Raw genomic sequence first — 21,526 nt, forward strand, 5'->3', positions numbered from 1 at the left:
ATATTATGAAGGGAGGTTTAGTCGGTGCCGTTAACTCCTGACGTTTCACCGTGAGAACAAATTGAGACAACGGACTCCGGTAATCCACGTTACTACAAAGTTACCCTCCTCTCGCGCATTGTTTTACCTTAAGCCGACCGCGTCTAATTCCCATTCGCAGCTCTTTGCCACTAATAACAACAGCCACTTCGTTTCAACGTACCAGTCGGTATTATAGCCACGCAGTTTCCGCTCCGAGACAAACTCCACGCTACACCCGGTGAGAAAGTAAGCGAAACTTATGCCAGCCTTTCGAATTACTCGATCGTCGAATTACGCGGGCTGCCCCTAAAAAGAGACTCTCGCCCGCTCGACGAATAATTCCGCGAAACTTCATTCTCAAAATTCCGAACGACGCGCATTTTCGATTAATTTTTGAAACAGATTCCTAAAATATTCGCGCTACGAAACGGAGAGTAACGACGCACACCAACTCCGGCGTTATAAATATTCTCGGTAAATAAAGTTGCAGTCAAACCGCTCGTGTTGCGGTTATAAAAAAAAAAAACGTGTAAAGTTGTTCGAAACTGTGGAGTAATTTCGAAAAAACGTAACACATCCGGTTGGTCCGGGGGCGATACGGTCCGCAGGGAGAACCGGCGGCGGTTGGATCGAGTGAGGTAGTAAGCACCTGGGTAGGTACAGGTATACCCGGCGAACGTCTCTACGGACATCTCTTTCTGCCTTCTCCTGTGGGAAAATGACGACACTTAGCGCGGTGCTCTTACATCGAGCGAAAGCTCACCGTGAAAGCTTCGAGCACGTACCCCAAAGCTTTTTCCCCGCAGTTCGGCGGGAGGCACCTCGCCATTCTCTTCATCGTTGGTATTTACTGTTTACCCTATTATGCGCGTACGTACCTACTACATACCTTAACAACCGAACAACTGCGAATAATATTATCACAGCCAACCGGCACTTCGCACCTATTTTCACCCTGTGCAGGTGCATGCGACGTCGTTCCATTCCGCGTCGTACTAAGAGTTTTATGCTTCAAAGTTTTTCGTGTAAAAACCAAAAAAAGTACGCTACGACGTTTTTTTTTTTTTGACTCTTTTTTCTCTTTTCTTCTACGCCGCTGTTTCCGGAGAAACAATAGCTGGGTTTACCTTACCTGTATTGCACGGTGTACGTAGATACCGAAGACGCCAAAAGTACCCCTCTGAGAGGTTCACTGTTATGGGTTATTACCTTGGGAAAAGCGCAGTCCTCGACAACGCTCATCGAATATACATTACAGTATACAAATAGATTTCACCGGAAACTTACCTGAAACAAGAGAGAAAACAAATTTTCTTAGAATGAAAAATACTTTTTCACATACACGGAGTTTATAATCAAAAAAAAAAGAAAAAAGATCCATGCAAATTTTGAATGAAAATTTCATCTCTTTTTCCATTATTTGTTCTCTTCTTTCACTCGTCTCCGTTTCGTTTTTTATTGCCATTTGTCAGAGATCGCGAGGTGCGTGAAATGTGCGTTAGCAGTGGGGGCGATAAATACGTGAATAAGTATAAGCGTTGAGTGAGTGTGCGTGTGTACACAGGTATGGAGGTAGCCGGTAGATACGTAAGGTAAAGTATCGTTTAAAACATTACGCCCGTTTGCTGAGCAACGCAGAGACAAACAAAATACGTCGTCGTGTCATCTGCTCCCTACTTTTACTGCAGCGCGAACTTTGCCAGGCGGTAAAGAGCTTAGTTTTGGCGTTCGAAAAGTTTGCGGAAAATATTAACGGTAATAACAATATATTTCAACGGTATACGTACAACCGGTTTTCCCACGGTTCAAAGTTTAAACTCACCGCGCTTTTTGGTCTAACTACGTCGGAGCTTGCAGTGCATCGCGTCACTCGCCGTACACACACCCGTATATACTAGAAGCGATACCGCTTCTTTACGTACCCCCTGCACCTAGATACGTTTAACAATTCTCGCTAATTGATCCTAGCAAACTGAAACGCGGGGAAATGTCGCCCGGAGAAACTCTCTCCGGTAATTACGGGTTGAAAATTATTATTATTTGAACCGGAGAACGCGAGTCGGTCGTCGGGTGGTGAGGGAGGCGAAAGAGGGAAGAGGAACGGTGGGACACCGCAGCGTGTCCGGTGAATCCCCGCATTCCCCGGTTATTATTATATACTCGATTACAAAACGTTGCAGAGATAGAGGTGACGTGTCTGTGTGTGTGTGGAACTGTTGCAGGTACGTTTGCCTCTTTTTTCCGCGTACGCGAGAAGAAAATGGTTGTTGGTGGAAAAAGTAAAAGGTCATAGGCTTGCAACGTAGTCGATATAAAAGCTGCAGGATCAGGAGGATAACGTTGAATAGATGGGGACGGGGAGGACTCGGACCCTATGCTTGCGGAGGAAGAGGGTGATGCTCCACATCGAAGTGTTGCTGCTGTGTTAACATAACGGCGAGGGAGGAATTACAACGGGTTAATCAACGAATGAAACTACCACCCAGGCTACCCGTTCCGAACGCCGTTCCGTTCGTACTGCAACGGGGGTATGTATGTAGAGATATGTACATGGAGGGGTACCGTGTACTTTGCACTCTGACCAAAGTGTACTGAAATTCTTTCGCATGTACACGGACTTGTACACGTTACTTACTCGCCTCTTACACACGCTTTGGAAATCTAACGTACAACGCGCTAGCAACGGCGCTGGAAGAGGACAAGATTTTATGTTTTGGACGTGGAATGACTGAAAGGATTTTCTCTCTCGACAACGCGATGGAGTTTGTTTCGATTTTTTTCTGTTTTATTAGCGCGCTATCTAATTTTGTCAAATTTTCTTTTCATATTCATACGTTCATTTTGGCACGATGTGTATAATAATTTCCGTTCGAATGCAGAGCGAAAGAGGGAGAGAGAGCGGCGGGGGGGGGGGGGGGGGAAGGTGCGGGAATACTTGCCAGTCGTGGATCCCTCGTGGTCTCGAGATAAGAGTGAATTTATAGTTAAAGTTGAGACTGGAAGCATAAAGGGCGCTCTGGCTGCGTGGGCGAACGGAAGGGATGAAACAGAAATACACAGAGAGAATGAGGGGTTGTAATGTTATTAGGGTGGTTTCTTGGCTAATTCGGAGAAACCTCGCTATTTCCGTCTCTTTTCTCCTCCTACAACCCCGTGTATAGAGCGGCGCGGTCTCCCCAATTCTTCGTTTTCTCCCCTAGCCAGATTACAAGACTGCTAGATTGGTAGGCTGGATGGGTGCAAAAATGGTTCTTTGGCAAGAAGTGTTGGCTTTCGAAGACCGGCAACCCTAACGGTTGAATTTCATTTTATCGTTGTCCCGTTTTTGCGAAGCAGAAGAACCGGCAGCACCACCGCCGCCGCCGCCACCAGCTCCCATGGAAATTACACCGGTTAGTTAGACTTCCGTCAGAAAAGCCGTCGAAAATCTTTTGTCGATGGGTTGAAAATTTCATTGAATTATCGGACTCAAACGTCACATTTTTAACGGGTGATAATTCTTATAATCTTCAATAGCTATTTCCGGGCAATGTTCGCGGTTTTAAAACGCATTAGCGACGCCGCCCGTTTACTTTTTATTACTCTGTACCCCTTGTTATTTCTCCCTCCTTGTTTCGCTCACTGCGAAAACCAAAGGTACGTACATTCGTATAGGGACGTGCGATACACACGTTCAACTATACTCGCGCCATCATCCTCTCCATATGATCCGACTCCGTCGTATAAAGATGAAAGGTACTCAAGTTTCTAATACAACGCAACATTTATGACCGACCCGAGGAGCCTTGAAGAAAATACTGCTTTATACCTCCATAACCCTCCGTAATTGTGATATGATTACCAAAGACCTGAAGCTCTTTCTCTTTTTCCTCCTAGTTAAACATCCCACGATATCCTTGAAAATCGTAAAATGTCACGCTGTTACGGATCACCTTTTTACCCCCCACCTATGTATTTACCTCACGATTCGGTAATTGGAAAAAGTAATGAAAAACTGTGAGGGAAATAACGTTCCATTGATCTTTACGTGGAGTGAAAATGGCTGCGACGATCACCGGTATGACTTCAGGGAAAGTCGAAAGCTCGAGACACCCAATAATTCCCAGATAACATTCTCGGTATAGCTCGATTGCGGTCCGCTCGGGGTACGGGATCCGTGCCAAAGATTACACGAGTAGCTTTCGGAACAGCGCGGCAGCGTGTCGGCTCAACGTTTCCACGTAGTCTACGTTACCGTAGGTTCTGTCTCGCGAGCTATTCAGCCGCTTCATACTATTTCTTCTTACGGAGCTCGCGGGACAAATTTTTTTCCATCATCCGTCAAAGCTGATCAAAAAAAAAAAAATGACGGAATATCAAATCCGGTGTCTCAATGTCTGCGCGTAGACACACTTCGTCCGGAATTCCGGTTTCGCGATACTGCTTCGTTACGAATTTTTTAATTCGCCTCTTTTTTTTTTTTTTTTGCACACACGCCCGCGAGCTCGGCTCATTCAATTTGACGTTAACAAGCCACATTTTTGCCCTAGGAGTATTTTTACATTCTTTCATCTACATGTATACACACCTACCCGCTCACGGTTCAGTGCTTTTACAATGCGAGTCGCGTGTAGCGGCGCGAGTTCACTCGAGTATGCTAGAATACGGTGGAAAATCCCAACTTATTAGAAGCTCAGAAACGCCCCGGTGTCGAGATTTGCCTCCCGTAGGTACGATACTCGTACACATCCGTGACACCGGACGCGAGCGCGACACAATACGAAACTGTACCTCCGGTTCCTTCTCGCTACGCGTTCACCTTCCGTCATATTTTATGTGGCATGTTTTACGCATCAGAACTTTGCAACGCTAAAGATAAATAACGTTGGGAAACTGCTGGATGGGAACGAGAGAGAAGGTCGGGGTGGGAACGGAGGCGCGAGGGTGGAACAATGTTCGAGTACGAGTTCCTTCGTGTCACGGCGACTACCCAGCGGAGCCTTCGACCTTTCGCGGTAGCCAGAGACGTTCCACATACGCTACACGCCGAACGGGAACTGAGGGGCGGAGAGGAAGAGGAAGCGGAAGCGAAAAGAGACGAGGGGAGGAAGAACTCGGTGCGGGAGAGAAGACTGATGGAAACTAATCTACTCGTTGGAACTTACAGCTTCGGAATGATAAACTGAGATTGCGGAACGGTTGCACTTTAACTGCAGCTGTATTATACAACCTATTCGAGTCTTCCCTATCGCTGCACGTACGCCACTCATACCATCAACTCCTATAATCTGCAGTTGCATGTGTTTTATATCTTACCTATCGTACCGGTAGGTATAGGTTTACGGGCTCGCGCCGGTTGTACCTAGAGGTAATTTACTCTTTCTACCTTTAATCAAAATGGCCGGCCACCCTTTCCGATACTCGTCTAGGGCCAGGTGGACGCACCCTTCAAAACGGTGGTTTACTTCGATTTATTCACGTGTGCCAAATGGAACAATTGAAATTTTTTCAGATATTTACGTCGATTCGTCGAGACTGGGGAGTTTGAAAACGAGTGATATTTGACCGGGCTCCTATTTCAGTTTGCTTTTACGCTACACCGAGTAAATGGAGAAATCGTGTAAACATGAATTTGCAGTCGCTGTACGTATTACATGGTATTTTAGATCGTGGGACAGGTGGTATGGGTAGAAACATACAGCAACTGACAGTTATCGAAATCCACAGTATAAAGCTCGGACCCACGCTCGATCGAACCAGCATTTTATAATCCTGTGAAAAACTGGATCAAACGGAATATCCACGTCCGCGAGAAGTGGCTGAAAAATAGAATTTTCAATGCCTCTGACTTTTCTCAAATTCTGGAATGTCGGATTATAATTTAATTTAGTGTTTCAATGAGTTTCTGATTGGAATGAAAATCAATCAGCAATTAGCGTAGACGAGTCGTACTTCGAATTTTCCTTTGAAAAAAAAAAAAAAAAAAAAAAAAACATATCGGTCCTTCCCCTGATTCGTATTTCGTGATAATAATAATTCCGTTACCTCGTTATTCGTAATTGCGTTTGTCATTCAAATCTCGGCTCGTCTCATTCGAAATATAATAAGACAGGTAATAAAATTCGATATGGTTGAAACGAGTTGATTTTACGTGAAGAGGGTGGTTGGTGGCTTTTCACCGCGAGACTTGCAATTTCGATGGGATTACTTTTTGAATCGATTCGCGCGAAACCTTATTGAATAGCTTCCATTAATTTCTGTCTCGCTGTAATCGGATGCTTTCCATTTCAAAATCCACTCGAAAATCATTCGACATCCTTATATCGAATCGATAAATACGCTCGGATCCAACGTATCGCCATAATTTCCCGATGTCAATCTTCACGGGTGCTTTTCCGAAGCGAATATTCGACGAGAAAAAAAAGAAAAAAAAAAACTTGCCCGTTCTCTTCTCCCTTAAGAAGGTCGATAAATTTTCGGTGGAATTATTTTTACCGCGTAGGGCCGACTGCGGTGATCGACGCGGAAACTTTCCGTGTACCAGTACGGGGCAGTGGTCGATCCGAGCCCCGCGGGGAAGTCCTGACCGTTGGGTTTTCTTGTTTGTAGACAGTCTCGCTCAGATTAACAGGGTATTATGAGTAACAAGATTATCCGAGGGCGCCGGTAGGGAACCCGCTTGCCAGAGGGAGGTCCGTCCACTCGAAGCGCGCGTGCTCTAGTTGAAGCCCCGACTACTGCAGGTGTGTGTCTGCCTGCTGGCCCTACACTGATCTCATTAACGTCGCAGAGAAAATACCTTCGCCCGTACACCGCGCTTAGGACGAATTTTTTTTTTTTCCCCGTCATTTTGTCGATGGCCGAATGTGTGCGGGGAGAGTCGCAAGAGAATGATAGAAATGAGGGGAGAGAGAACGGAAGGAAGGAGAGAGAAAAGGAACGGTTTGTAAAATCGACGTTTCGGTGAGGTCTGCGGGAGAACGGTGTTTCGGGACGAATTAGAGGAAGTCGGGGATGCAGGTGGTTAACTGGAGAACAAAGAGAGAAAAAAGAGAGAGAGAGAGGGAGAGAGAGAGGGAGAGAATGAAGGGTTGTTTGTGCACAGAGTCGGTAAAATAGTTTAGCGACTCGGGGAACACAGTTTCTGTATTATGCAACGGTTTAATTGTGACCGAGGGATCATGCGGTAGGATTTTCCCCCGGCTAGCGAAGGATATGACGAGAACAACGCCCGTAAAACGAGGACGCACAGCAGAGTAGAAACTCTCTAATAGGGGCAACCAGCCCCGCGGCAGTTCAGCATTTCGGATAGATTAACTAAACTTCATAACCCATGTCGTACACTTTCTTCCGCATCGTTCGGACTAGGAAATCGAAATACTGTGTGACCCTGTACAAAAAAAAAAACGAAATTCTTGCGGAATTAGTTTTTTAATTTTTTCAATCCAAGCACTTCCTGCTTCCCGGTGGCTGAGCTCCTTCCATGTTCGGGGCGAAAACTTCATAAATATTTTCTTTCAAAGTTAAGCATTCATGGGTCGGATGCTTACCATAGGCGATACTTTCTTATGTACGTGTATACCTTTAGATTCGTATTATTGGAAATCACTTTGGAGCAATGGAAATTTAGAGGGACATGGCTAAAGCGAGAAACATTATTGATTTACCATTTGGTATCCCTACGAGAGACGGAATGATTATCATTACATTTATTACCCACGTATACTTATATACGTATGTACGTACGTACTATCCGCAATACGTATACTATAATGTGCCTACAAGTCCCCATTCTGTACACCGTCGGATGTACTTTACGATGATATATTATTCCGGATAAATGTTTTTTTTTTTTTTCTCTCTCTGCCATTCGTTCGTTAAACTCCAACTTTCATGCGTTATTCAGTTCGTCGAATCTGCAAGGTTGACGTAATCGAGAAGCGTGTCTAACCCGACGCTCGAATGGTTGATTAGTGTGAATATTGCACGAACCGTTAACCGAAATTTTTACACCAGTCGATTCTATTTGTGATATTATCAGCTAGATTTTATGTCGCCGAACATTACACATGAGGGAGGGTGAACCATTGGTCGAAAATCGTAAGCACGTTAAGGGTGTAGTGAAATGGTTAATTTTTCGTGTAACCGAATCATTTGTACTGTACAGCCGTTTCGTTCTACAGTGAAGGAGGAAGCGTTTATTAATTTTCGATATCTGTATGACGGTAGCGACGTACGATCATTTGTCGTGAATTTTATTCGAAAATCGAAGCTTTACTTTCCGTTATTCCATCTCTCAATGATTTCACCGATACGCGGGGACTGTAACGTGGGGACGAAATTGAGGCACACGTGTGAGTGACTGATTGAAAAACCACCGATGCGCGATGAAGCGTCAAATATCGACCAACACCCTTTTCTACTTACATTTTTCCCAACTCCACGATTTTAAATACCCCTCACCCCTGCGAGGCTGGGTAAACGCAACATTTTTCCACCCCCGACGATATTTCGCGTTTTTTTTTTTTTATATATATATAAATATCGCGTTTGCATAAAAAATCCGCGATGTAGATAAAATTGAAATTTGTCAAAGTGAAAAATGAAAACCCCGCGGTCATCTGCTGATTTATCCCCCGTAAATCTAATTACCACGCGGAAATATTAACGGACGAATCAACATGTGGAGCGAGAATTTAATGCCGCCACATCGTTAAGCGAAACTACGTTGAAAAATACGGCTACCTATAATATACGTACACACGTGACACGGACGTAAACGATTCATCAAATCGTAAGTGCGGGGAGCGTGTAATAAAGCGGAAGTGTTTGATTGGGATCGGATGCGAATGACATTTATGCAAAAGCAAGTTGAAATACCGTCGAAACTAACTGCACCGCGAAGACCCGCAGCAGCGGCGCAGGCGGCATAATAACTGGCTATCCTATACCATCGGTTTCGTACTCGACAAAAGCAACGAGAGCGTAGCAGCACCACCGGCAGAAGCGTGAATATTACGAGTAGGTAATTCTATTTGCATAGGGGAAGTTGGAGTGGGTGGGGTGGTAAAATGCAGTGGAAAATGCAAAATGTAGACGGTTCGCCGTATGGCTGTGAAATAAACGACACAGTCTCACCGGTGTCGTTTAACAGGAGAAAAGAAGAAAAAATAAAATAAAATAAACTGACAAAGGAAGCGAAGGAAGCAAAAAGATGAAGAAACGAAAGAGCGAGAGAAAAAAATTAAGTAAAATATTAACGTAACTCGTGTAGGAGAGTGGCCCGCGAGATATTAACGACATTTCGGACGACGATATCGACTCACGTATCGCATGAGAACATTTATCAATAATTGTCCGACGTGCAGTCGACCCCTGCGAGACGAAATAATAAAATGTTCGAACGATAATGCGTTTTTGTTCGATTTCGATCGCGTCGTTTGATCCGAGCAGGGCCGGGGAACAAGGGCGGAAAAAATGTGTTGACGAGAAAAAAAAAATTGAAAAAATGAAATGAAACGGAATAAAATAAAAACGAGGGTTCGCAGCAGGTGGGTTGATTCGCCGGGGGATGAAAGAGGATGGAATTCTAGGCACGCAATAACGTCTTCACTTAAAGACGCGACGCGGACGATGGCAGGCGTGAAAAGAGTAATTCAGACGCCGCACCATGGAAATATTCAGACGGATGCGCGGGGTGAACTTCCCGATCGTTTTCGTCTTATCTATACCGAGGGGGTGGTTCGGTAAAGTATACCGAGGGAAAATTCCGACGGTGTTGCCTCCGGCGAGGAAAGAAAAATAAACGTTAACTTTTATACACTGTTCTGTACAGACTCGGTTCAACGTTTTTGTATACATATACCTATACATCGACGTACGAACGATTTTATCAGACGCATTTTCGACCTACCTATGAATTTATGCGGAGACTTGAAAGAAAAAAAAAAAAAACCGAGTTTCGTCAATGTGCTTTGTCGGGAATGAGCAGGTGTTGTTCAAATTCCAAATTTCACTTTTTCTTTTTGCACCCGTATCGCACGAAAAAATTTCTTGACTTTCGACCGCGTGATTAATATTCATCCGGTATACCTTTGGTCGAGTGAATATTATGCCAACACTGATAATGGGGTTGGAGCGAGGCTACTGATATTCGTATCTTCTCCATTGCCGAGCTCTAATCCCCGAAATTCTCTCTACATACTCAGGATATCTCTGACCCATACCAAAGCTCCGAACAGTCCGAAAGCACGGGGGAAAGATATCTCTTGTGTCGGGAGTTTGCATTCCCGGCTTAATAATATACCTACGCCGTGGAACTCGATAGCCTGGTTCATCCGATCGAAGAAACGACGGTATCGCATGAATATATTCGTATACGCCGGTTGAAATTTGGTTGGCATAAAAAAAGACCAGTAATTCGTGTGTCTGAAATTCAGTTCATTTTTTTTTTTTTTTTTGCCATTTTCTTTCCATCAAAGTACGAGTCTCCTTTGCGTTTCCAAAATCGCGGAGGCCCCGAATTTCGATACAAGTCTCCCGCTTCTCTAGCCAATTTATGTTAAATTATTTTACTGCGGGCTTGTTGTACGGCCACCTGCTGCCCCGAGATATATGGGATACGGCTACTTATACTTACAATATCTTATAGTCGTAAAGTCCGTACCTCACGCGCTAGACGAAACGACGTTTGCCCGTCTATATTATAACAAACCCTCCGCACGTAGGTACGTGTAAGGGAAAATACGCGATCCGAAGTGTGCCGCTCGAGGTTTTTTTCATTTCTCAGATTATCAAATGAGATAAAATAATATCGCTTTTGGCATAAGCGAGCGATAAAAATGATGAAAAAAAAAAACAATCAGCGTGTAAGGTATACGTACAATGATGTACGCGAGTATGATAATTCCTAGCTGCAGCGTAGACCGTACAGCGATTAAATTATATTCCAACCGAACACATATTATAGCGTGGTAATTAGCAATTAAAGTACCGAAGAGTTAGAGGCGGATTATTATTAGCAATTAACAGCTAATTTGGCGGCTGCAAGTACGTACCTAATTCCCGGTGAAAATACCCGAAAACTTTCTATATCGGTGGTATTCTGATGAAAAAATAAAGAGCTAATAACTTCTCGAGTACGGCTTTTAGGGTATTTCGGATAAGCCGAGCTTAACAAAAATTAAAAAAAATATTTCAGTCTCCGAAGTTCCGTGCAGGTCGTTGGTTGGGCGGATTAGGTTTTTCGGAGTTATTTTATCGCGAAATGGTACGACGACCGAAACGACTGCTTCGAATTTTTTTCGGGATTGATGCGAGACGGACGTGAAAATTTTCATGACTATGCGAAGTATTGCACTTTAGTGTATGAGGAGGGTATGGAAACGTCCCAGATCCGGAGGTTCGTTTCTTCGTCGGTTCGTCAGAGTCGGATATCGATGTCGAAGAAGTAAAGGGAATTCTGAATCTGAGACTCCGCGCCGAATTAGATGGACACACGAGACACGGATGAATAGGATAACTTGAAAACTGATAGAAACTTCGCCCCGAAAGTGAGCATTTTATCTTCGCATTTGTTTTATCACGGTACGTGACGATTTTCGTTCTGTTACACGTTCGATGAAGCTTTCCTTGCAATTCTAACGATGGGATGACGCGGAGTTCTGAAAGCATCTAATCTATACTTCCATCATGAATTTTATCTTGCATTTCTAATTTCCATTATCTTTGGATTTTTCCAATTTCCGGGCCGAAAATAAAGTATTTTTGGAATCGATCACAGAACACTTTTCTAACGTATTTTGACCTCAGGAATCCGAATCTGGAAGAAAAATTGATCTATCTCTAAAATTGACCGAGTTATCGCCAATTTTCAGCTTTTTGGGGTCAGAAATAAAAAATTTATTTTTTAATCTATTTTGATGTAATTTGAGCTCAGGAATCCAAATCCGGAAGAAAAATTGAGCTATCTTCAAAAATCACTGAGTTATCTCCATTTTTTCGCATTTTTTTGTACAAATTTGAGGATATCTCGAAGGGAAAAAATCGTAGCTCAATTTGGCTTTCGGATTCGTGTTCCTGAGGTCAAAATACATTAGAAAAGTGTCATACGATCAATTTTGAAAAATAAAAATTTTTGGCCAAAATTTGAGATTTTTCCAAGGGGTACCCCTTACGATTTTTTCAAATTTTGACCAAAAATTTTTATTTTTTAAAATTGATCGTATGGCACTTTTCTTATGTATTTTGACCTCAGGAACACGAATCCGTTGTCCAAATTGAGCTACGATTTTTTCCCTTCGAGATATCCTTAAATTTATGCCAAAAAATGCGAAAAAATGGGGATAACTCGGTGATTTTTTAAGATAGATCAATTTTCCTTTCGGATTCGAATTCCTGAGCTCAAATTACATAAAGATAGACTAAAAAAACAATTTTTTATTTTTGACCCCAAAAAGCTGAAAATCGGCGATAACTCGGTCAATTTTAGAGATAGATCAATTTTTCTTCCAGATTCGGATTCCCGAGGTCAAAATACGTAAGAAAAGTGTAATACAATCAATTTTTAAAGTACTTTACTTTTGGCCCAAAAATCGATTTTTTTCCTGGCTTTTCAAGGGTAATCTCACGTATAATCAGCTCAGGAATCCAAATCTGAAAGCTCAAATCATCTACTCGTGCAATCGATCGAGTAATCATCAATTATTCGCTGTTGGGAGCAGAAAAATCAAGACATATCGATTGGTTTTAGTCGTAGACCCACTTTGATTCGTCGCAATCCATGCATGGGTCGAAATATTCGAATTTCTCAATTCACCAGCAAACCCGAGCTTATCTGGAGTCAGGTAGCCACGGGCGCGCGGTTTGTTGTGGGGCGTCACCTCTGCTCAGCCCCGAAGGTGACGTCTCACAACAAAGTGCTACCCTGCTGGCTACGCTGACTCCAGCTAAGCTCGGGTTTGCTGGTGAATTCAGAAATTCGAATATTTCGACCCATGCATGGATTGCGATGAATCAAAGTGGGTCTACGACTAACAAAAAACCAATCGATACGTCTTGATTTTTTTGCTACCAACAGCGAATAATTGATGATTACTTGATCAATTTTCGAGATCGACCAATCAACTTGTAAATTCGGATTTCTGTGATCATAATACATGAAAATATCATACATAGCCCAATAAAGAAAAAAGTTGATTTTTGACCCCAAAATCTAAGGATTTCTCGATTTCTGAACAAGAAATCAACAGCTCATAGGAGTTTCTGTATGATATTTTTATATATTTTGAGCTGGGGAATCCTAACTTTCAAGCTGAATTGTTTTATCCCTAAAATCGCCAGTTATCTGCCAATCTCAATTCCAAGCGAGGATATGTAAACTATTCGTGAAAACCTCACGAACGCGTCACTCTTTTCTGAAGCACCGAAATAGCGGAGAGGACGAACGGGTAGTCAGATAAACGTGTAGAATAGTGAAGAAACAAAAAACCAAAATGAAAAATAGAACGCTCAAAGGACGAGGCCCCGGCGAGAGAGTCCGCGGCTCGTTTCAGGGCGAGAAACGTGAAAGAGAGCGAGAGATTCGCGAAATAACAGCCAGGCAACATATTGCTCTCCATGACATGTATTATGCATGAGACCCGATGCCCTTGGGTGCTCTATTAATTCCAGAAAATTTCTTTCTTATCTCCAACGTTGCAACAAAGTTCTTGATCACGAAGAACCGCACCAGTTGAAGATACAGTTCTGACTTATAATCACTGGTCCGCGAGTACGTGGAAACATTTCGTCTAAAAATCAGCCCCGCCATTCACTTTTTCTCTCGCATCTTATTTCGCTTCTCCCGTTTTTTTTAATCAACCGGTTTTCATCCGCATGCCCGCCGCGAGGCTCGACCGACAACGAGTGAAAAAATATAGCGCAGTTTTCATCCCCTCGTCTGGTCTCAAATGACAATACCCCCTTGATTTTTAAGTTCCCCGCTGCAGTGTGACGCTCGCACAATAAGCGGCTTAAAATCTATATCGTATCCTCCCCGTACGTTCGGCCTCGGTTTCGTCAAGTGCGCCGGATAGCCGCCGAGTGCATATATCTATACGGTCGTGATATTTTTTGATCCCCCGCAATTTCGCAAGCGCGGTGCAATTTTTTTTATCGAGCCTTCTTTCAAACGGGAATTCACAGCGGTGGAAATCGATTCTTCGCCGATATTGTTTGTTCATCCTCATTCGTGCTTTGTCCGACCCTAATGAAAACGGAGTCCCGTTTTGTAGCGGAAATACGGAAATGTATGTTATACACACGTATGCAAAGTTATACAACGGATCTAGAGTAACGTGGATAAATATAGAGCACCTATACATTCGCGCTGAACGATTTTTCCAGGAGAAAGAGAAACCGTCGACGGTACGTAGAGCGGCGAAAAATGCGGCGCACACATGCACACGTACGTACGTACATCGAGGACCAACGGCTCTTTTCGTATAAAATGGATACTGAGGGGGGTGGGGTGGGGGGGGTGGGTTTCCCCGATATATATAACTTTGCAATATCCAAAGCAAATAAAAATCTAATATTTGCCCTCGGAGTTCGGAGGGACGCGCGTAACACCGCAAAAGAATCCCACCAGACCCATTCCTTACCGCGGTCGGACGCATTTCAGCGACGACATTATCGGATTTGCATCAAAACCCTATGGTTTACCCCCGCGGTACACGATGCATCCAGTTTTCTATACACTACCAACCATTATGCAGCTACCGCCCGCCGTGTGATTTCTATACCAGCGATCGGTTGTACGTATCGTGCTTAGGTTATCGCGTAACTTCCTCGAATAGCTTTTTACCCGGGTCAAAAATCACGAGGACCTCAGGTGGTAGGTACACCGGGTGATCGGAACGTCGCTTCATACGAGGCTTCTTTTCCCGCTTTTTCCATTGTGATAAAGCTCGAGATATAACCCCAGGTGTGTACTACGTAATATGCAGATTACATCGATCAGGATTTGAATACATCGACGGTATATTTGAGCATCTCCGGATTTTTACAAGCACTTTAACGTACGAGTTATAGACACTCGGGACTATACTGATTTTACGATACTCGAGTGACGAGGATTACAGATGTGAAAAATATTTGCCGTAAGTTTTTTAGCCGCCTTTACGGACCACGTCGATACACGGGTGCGTTCAAAGCATCCCTTCTCCGAATTTGGGGTACACGCATCGCACGGTGGTGAACGTTTCGAGTTTTCTCCGTGTGCGAGCGATATCAACCATCGGGAAGAATGTACGTCCGTGGAACAGAACTCGCCGCTGAGATGAGTGTTCTCATCGAAAATGCACCCCGAGTATCTCGAACTCGGCATCCGGTCGATCTCATTCCACCGTATCCTCGTCATGAATTTACCAGTTTCACGGAGAAACGGGGGAAGCAACTTACCACCACCGGGTTATCGTACGTAACTAACGTACCACCCGTACGTAGCTATGTAAACCTGCGTTATATTTACCTAAAATACGGCACAGTGTATTCTATATATTCCAGTCGTATAGCTGGTTTGTTGTAAAGCTGCAGTTATCTCGTATATCGTGCTAACCAGGATGCTGTAACAGTGTTGACGTTGGTACTGTGGTTAGTATTATCCGGGAAAGTTGTTGGTTGTTTGAAACTCGATTCGGTCAGTAGTTGCATCTGCAGTATCGCGTATACGCCGTATACATATGTATGTATTACCTGTACTCGTGTACCACCTATACGCGTACGTGCATTAACAGCGGAAAATCCTACCCCGGCGAAGCGATTGTTTCAGAAATGCATCATCCGTAAACGACAGGCGATGAAAAGCTACCCTCAACTCTGAATGGAAAGGGAACAAAAGGGGAAGAGGAAGACACGTCATCGGGATTTTTTTCTTCCTTTTTTTTTCAGGTCCGGTAGGATGAGGCACTCACAGGTTTTACGCAGACGGCGCTTTTCGCGTAGATATACGATGTGCGCTTATATTACGGAATAAAATTCGGCTTCACTTTTCAACTTGCGAATCATCGATAACAGCCTTTTGTCATTTCGCTATTTCATAGCGCGCTTATTTTTTTCATGATTCTAGTTACATGTCCACTTCTAGCATTTTCGGCACGAGATTCGCTTCGTTTTTATTGGAAGGGAAACGTTTTCTTCGCGATTCGACAGAGCGATGAATTGATATGCCCAATCGATGTGGGCGTTCTACGTCATGACCACGAAAGAGGTCTCTATAATTCGTTGGCGATAAGTTAAACGAATGATTTCGATTTGCCGTGTGCTGAAATTCTGAAAATCATTGCGCCTTGGCTTCGTTCGAAGTAATGCCAACGTCTACGGAAAATTATCCAACGAGTATGCGGACCGCGTATCTCCGGATGGTACACGTCTTTCGATTACCCATCTTGAAAACTATCCACGCGTTGCCTACCCAATCGACGGGTGTACACACGTTATTAGAAAATATACAACAAACAACCTCCGTACAAATGCTTGTCTCAACAACCTGAAGCTCCTTATAAAACACAATTACCACCTTAACCAAGTTGGGACGTACTTAATTACCTGAAAGTTAGCAACTCCAGAAGCTCCCCCCCCCCCATCCCCATCTCCCTCCCCCGCCCCCTTCCTCCGACGTCTCTCTCCTCCATACCCAATTTTCGTTCCCTTTATTCCTCTCACAGTCATCTACCAACCGTTACCGCTTCTCCCGCTGGTTTGCTCATTTTCCAGGAGATACGACAGTCGGAGATGAGTCACGTCAAGAAAAATAACAACGACGACAACGCAGCGACACAACTATAATGATAATGATAATGTAAATGATAATATTAATGATAATTCAGAAGAGGAATGAGAAATTAGGGGTGGGGATGATAATCACAAGAATACAAAAGGTGACAAAGGAGACTCTGAGAGGGAATCTTTTTTTTTTTTTGCTTCCCTTTTTTTCCCCAGTCATCTGCCTGCTGCCACAGGTGCCGCATTTAGAAGGATGGAATTTTCCTTGCCTCTCGTACACCGCCCAGTGCCTATGGCTCCGTCGAGACTCCGAGGGTCGTTCTTTTTTTTTTCTTTTTCTATTTTTTTTCATCATCTATATCTTTCCTTCTCTCAGTTCCGTACATTTTTTCACGCACACTTGCCACGACACTACATATGGTATTCTACGTATATGTACACGTAAAGATAATAATTACGGGAAATACCTGGAGCTATAGGTATACACGCCAGCTATGGTAATTCAAAGGCTGAAGTGTACTCGAATGAGAAGAGAGGAGAAGAGAGATGAGAAGAGAGGAGAGTCTCCTCTCCCCAGACGTGCTTTTGATGTCGTTTGATACGAAGCGCGACGAGGGGGCTAGAGGGAACGGGAGCTTGCGGTGGAGGGCGATGAAAGACGTCCAGAATTTTCGAAGGGATGTAAAAGAGTCTAATTGCCGATATATTCCGATGGTTTTTTTTCGCGGGGTGGGAGGGCCGAGGGGAGAAACGAAGACGAAGAAACGACTCCGGTTACGGTCGGACAACCGGTGAGTAAGAACAAAAAAAAAAAAAGAATCGATAAGACACCGCGCTTCCAAAATTGCTCTCTTTCCGTTTTAGCTCGTTGCTGGTTTCGAGAGAGATACAGGAGTCGTTAGAGCCACTCAAAGATTTTCAGACGATGCCTTTCTCGCGGAAAAGATGCCGCGGCTGTGAATAGCGAGGTAAGGAATAAGAGATAGGGGGGGGGGGGAAAGAGGGGGAGGAGTGAAGGAAGAGGAGGGGGGAGGGGGGACGAGTAAGAGACGGCGGAGACTCGGGGAGATTCTTTAAGAAAAATCTTTAATTCATTCGCGATACTTCGCTGGTCTTCCGAAGGGAATCTGACGTGAATTGTAAATCGAGATGCAGAATTCTAACACCTCTCCATCTCCATCTCCCTTTATTTTTTTCGCTCCTCGGACGGCTACGGAACGCTCAATATTCGTTACGATATCTCAATGGCATTCCCAATGACGAGACGTCGACGGGGTGACGTAAGCCGACGTCGTCGCGAAAAATATCGACGCGCGACGCCGACTGCCAGCCGAACGCGAGTGAGTCCCGCGTGAAACCTGATTTCAAATTCGCGACTCTCGCGGTTTTAATCAACGAAGAAGAAAAAATAAGGTAAACTGTACATTTTTCGCTCTATCGTCGGATACGACAAGAGAGGAAAACTTTCATCCATATGAGGCAGACAGACTCTGCAGCGTTTTTTATCACACTTATATTATTCTTCCATCGACGTTCTCGTCTTCGCACCGTTAATAAGATCTCCGTAATATCTTTACAGACGAAATACGAAACCCTAGGATTCAATGGTCGGTCGCGACGTGTACACGTACGCGGACACGGCGTAATACCCTCACTCTACGTGTGCGAATACATGTGTGTGGTCGGCTTCGTACGAGAGATTCCTACAATCCCTCGTTTCTCGTTCCTTTGCGATCGATGCAAAAAAACCGAGAGAGAAAAAAAAAAAAAAATAAGAAATAAGAAGTAATAAAATGCAAATCCACGCTCCAATATCAGCGCGGTCAGGTCGGTCCGGAAGTTTCGGAGGAGAGAGGAGGGTATACCGTAACGTGTATGTACATCGTCCCGCGGAGCAGAATTTTTTATTATCTATGTACACCGCCCAAGGTGCCGCTCTTCGTTCCGTTAACCGCGCGCGCTCGTCTTGACCAATCAATTGAACGAGATATCATTTATTTATATTTACTACAGAACTATGAATAAATATCCGCGCAATGCTGGGGGGGGGATTCTCTTCCCGTGGACCAAACGCAGAAAGCTCGCTTCGTACGAACTCCTAATGTGATCGAAAAATGTAATTTTTCTTTCGTTTTTTTCGCCGCTTTTCTCGGTTTCCTTTATTTTCCCAAAGATATTCCCATTCCGGTCACGAAGATATTCGCAACGGTCCAAGTTGGAGGGAAAAAAAATTTGTAAACAACGAACGTAGTCCGCCTCGCCGGCTCTCTCTGCCATCTTGAATATTTCTCGGCGAACGCAAATTACACCAGGTCGGATATTATTATACACCGCGAATACATCTCGCGGTAAAGGGGAATTAATATTTTCCGCGATTCATAACCCCGGAATTATTTCATCCCTTACCTCCGACGCGTACAATACCACTACGTATGTAACGCGAAGAAGACGGAATTTCCATCCCAACTTTTCTCACGGTGCATCGGTGAGCTGGTTGATTGCGACCCCCTTGCATATAAGTTTTCTATGGCTGAGGGGGTTGTCGTCGACCTGGTATACTCCGAAGTTTTTTTTTTTCTTTCTTGTATCCGCGTTCATATTTTGTGGGGTGAGTCTTGAGAATTTTTTTTGTACAAAACTAAAACCGCGGGATACTTTTGAACGACGTTGTACACGCTTAATTAAAAAGCAAAGTAATTGAGATGAATTTACTTCGGTACCGCGTGCACGTGCGATCGCGACGACTCTCGGATTATCATTGGTGTCATCGTAATACCTGAATTAAAAAAGGGGGAGACTGACTTCCAATTTGTTAATACGAAGCCAGATGGGACACGCCACATAGGTGTTTGAATAGGCACGAGAGAACGAGGTTCGTGCGGTTCTGGTCAGGGTCGAGTTTTGCAAAGGTGCGTTGAAGTCTCGTTGTTGAACTTTATTACCGAGGGGTACGAGTACAGGAATGGGTACGAGTGAAATTAGAGTGCGAACAAATTTTGTACGGATCAATCAAGGTTTATGCGTGTCGTCTGAGATTGGGGTAGATCGTTGATCGATTTTTACCAGAAGATTCAATCGAATCAACATGAAACTCATAAGGGGTGGGGGGGGGGGAAAAGAGTGGCAACTTACGATTTACGCCGTGAAGGACCATCGCGACTGTTCGATGTTCTCGACACTAGTTTTTTTTTTTTTTTTTTTCAGGATATTTAAACTGATGTCACTAAAACCGTTTCGAACTTTATTAACTCATTTTCGAATCATCGCGTTGAAAGATTTATAGATTTTCGAACTTTATTCATGTGTAAATTAACACGTAATGTTGAATCGTATATTTGTCGTATTACGTTACCCTTGAAATGCCAATTAATTCGCAAACATATTGCGTATTTTCCCTAATCGTGTTCTGACTCATACCGCAGAATGACCTTTTTCGCAACTGTTTCTCTGCACTGTTAGTTAATTGATTGAAAAATTTAACGACACGTCGATCCAAAGATTTTCAGCGACAAACCATGTGGCCCTAAAAAAAATTTGAACCAAAGAAAGAATGCGCGAAAAAAAAGGGAAAAACTTTCACCTCGATTCACGAACGAACGCGAAAAATTAATACGGTCGTGCCCGATCGACGAATGAAACCCGTCAAAAATTAATTCAGTAATCGAGCGTGCAATGGCCACGCGTCATTCGTAGCCTAATATGGAAATAGAATCGCTGTAATTCGGCCGACGAACGAAAAATGAAACCGTTTTGTATTATTATCAATATTATTATGATTATCGTTGTTGTTACAACGCACTGACAATGAGAATCGGTAAACTGCGGCAAATGTTATGTTGCAATTGCATCGGTCCCGACGACTGCTGCACCGAGTGTATAAAACCGGGAGACGTTCGGACCTCGCGGGCGTCGCAGTGACTGCTGAGCGTCGCGGCGCCCCCTTCAACCCCCCTACGACGAGGGGTGGCTGAGGATGCGATCACGTGACCGGCCGACAGCCAATGGGATACCGAGATGACGTCATGCAGTGACTATCATCCCCGCGAAAATAGGGGGATGCACGGTCCGAACTCGGAGGCAGGCAGGGGTTGTTGCCGAGTGCAGACTTTTTGGCGCTCGTGAATCCACGCGCTACGTCGCAATACCGGCGAGAATACTTTGGGCGGATTTTTTTACACCCCCCCCCCCCCCCCCCCCCACAAAATGGGAACTGAGTTCAACGACGATTCCGGCGATGAATTATCGAATTTGCGAACCGTTACGCCGAAGAGCGTTCATCAGATTTTACGACACAAAAGCGTCTCGACGTAATTTAGAATCTTTTGAATCGGACCTGGTCGATGTCCTTGACAGGGTGTATATTTTTTATTGTACAGGTTCATTTTCTCGCACGTGGTCAGAGGGAGGCGATTCATATCGATAAAGGAATGTACGTACGGCTGGATCGGGAGAATCGGGCGAACGGTCCGGTGTGAGAATATCGAGGAGCGTGAACCCGGGTGACATTTTTCGGTTCATCGGTCTGACCCCATCGAGCAGTTGTCGCGCGGTGCCCGTTAAACTCCATCGATCATAATTTAGCTTTATCAATCGTCTCGGCGTAATGATATCCCGTCCACGAAACCGAACGCGACGATTCTTTAGACACCAATGTACGAATTTATAACGTAGGATTATTCGTGTCAAAAATTTATTCCCTTCGATTTAACCCGTCGTAAATATCAGTCAACGTCAAGCCGACGATACGATATTGTGAAGATGC

At 44.1% G+C, this 21,526-nt stretch overlaps 1 protein-coding gene across 9 annotated transcripts in view; it reads right to left on the bottom strand.

Annotated features, from left to right (window-relative positions):
• Window positions 1-21,526, bottom strand: part of LOC105689169 (protein Fe65 homolog) — a 138,188-nt gene that overhangs the window by 55,889 nt on the left and 60,773 nt on the right. Inside the window, exons 1-2 of one of the 9 annotated variants that reach the window (XM_020854149.2) lie at window positions 20,117-20,669; window positions 19,897-19,987 (exon numbers count right to left, since the gene is read on the bottom strand). The exons of 7 other annotated variants lie outside the window; for them this stretch is intronic. In XM_020854149.2, coding sequence (XP_020709808.2) covers window positions 19,897-19,918 — 22 coding nt within the window. In that variant the 5' untranslated portion in view covers window positions 19,919-19,987; window positions 20,117-20,669. Of the gene's footprint in view, window positions 1-19,896; window positions 20,670-21,526 lie in introns of those variants that run through there. One more of the 9 variants, XM_012406002.3, reaches the window with a different exon arrangement.

The sequence above is a fragment of the Athalia rosae genome, chromosome 5 (genome assembly GCF_917208135.1).
Source record: "Athalia rosae chromosome 5, iyAthRosa1.1, whole genome shotgun sequence".
Lineage (NCBI taxonomy): Eukaryota > Metazoa > Arthropoda > Insecta > Hymenoptera > Athaliidae > Athalia > Athalia rosae.